The 934-nt window shown below is 40.5% G+C and overlaps 1 protein-coding gene across 2 annotated transcripts in view; it reads right to left on the reverse strand.

The window, feature by feature from the left end:
* The window catches only part of vps39 (VPS39 subunit of HOPS complex), a 30,518-nt gene that overhangs the window by 10,034 nt on the left and 19,550 nt on the right, over positions 1–934 (reverse strand). For both annotated transcript variants that reach the window (XM_032511070.1, XM_032511069.1), the window contains exons 19-20: positions 486–588; positions 94–139 (exon numbers count right to left, since the gene is read on the reverse strand). In XM_032511070.1, coding sequence (XP_032366961.1) covers positions 94–139; positions 486–588 — 149 coding nt within the window. The remainder of the gene's footprint in view (positions 1–93; positions 140–485; positions 589–934) is intronic.

The raw sequence follows: 934 nt of genomic DNA on the forward strand, positions 1-934 counted from the left end.
AAAAAAAATCTAAAAAGGGACAAGACAAAGCCACAATTATTTTTTTTCTGAGAAATAAATAAAGACCGGAATAAAACATTAAAAGCTACTTACATCTTTATTCCCTTCGACTAAACTGTTGTAATGGCCGTGGCAGTATCTGTAGAGCACACAGAGAGAAAACCATGAGCAAAGACAAAAGTTGTGCTCATGTTCACAGCACTGTAACAACATAATCAGGACGGCATAATTAAGTCAAATGATTCTGTTGTGGCCCTTTAACCTGATTTTGCTGCTTGCAGAACAGCCTCACAACTGAATTATGATTTCCGGGCAAAAAACAACTGTTTACTTCTGTCATAAACCGACTGTTAATAAGCTATTTTACAGTCAGAAATGATTTCCTCTTTATCGTTAGCCAAGTCAGCTGCTGGAGTTTGCAAACATCTGGCCAGCGGTTGGTGTTGGATACTGCAGGTTTCTGTGCTGTTTGCAGACGTACTCACTCTTCAGCCATGCGCGTGTCTCTCAGGATGTGCACATAGATGAAGAGCGCCTGCTCATGTTTACCCATCCGACCCAGCAGCAGAGCCCGTTCCTCCAGCAGACCTTGGAGATGGAAAACCAGGTGAAAGGGGGCAAGTTTACCCTTCAGCTTAAACGTATATAACTTGGCTTAAACCATACAATGTTCTCTTTCTCGTCTGTTTTTTATTTCATTTGTCAGCTATTAACTTATCTACTGTATGTATTTACATTCTTGCTGTTTAACCTGACTTCCAGTGCTTTTCTCCAGACTGTGTTCAAGTACCCGCTGTTAAATAAGGTTTGGCGGAGGGATTAAGGAATGGGCTGTAATTAGTTTTTACAGTATTGTCTCTGTGATAGGCTGACTGTACAAATGTGTGTATTTTTTAAACAAAATAACGTAACCCTCCTGTTGTCCTTGGGTCAA

Source organism: Etheostoma spectabile, unplaced genomic scaffold (genome assembly GCF_008692095.1).
Source record: "Etheostoma spectabile isolate EspeVRDwgs_2016 unplaced genomic scaffold, UIUC_Espe_1.0 scaffold314, whole genome shotgun sequence".
NCBI classification, from domain to species: Eukaryota; Metazoa; Chordata; class Actinopteri; order Perciformes; family Percidae; genus Etheostoma; species Etheostoma spectabile.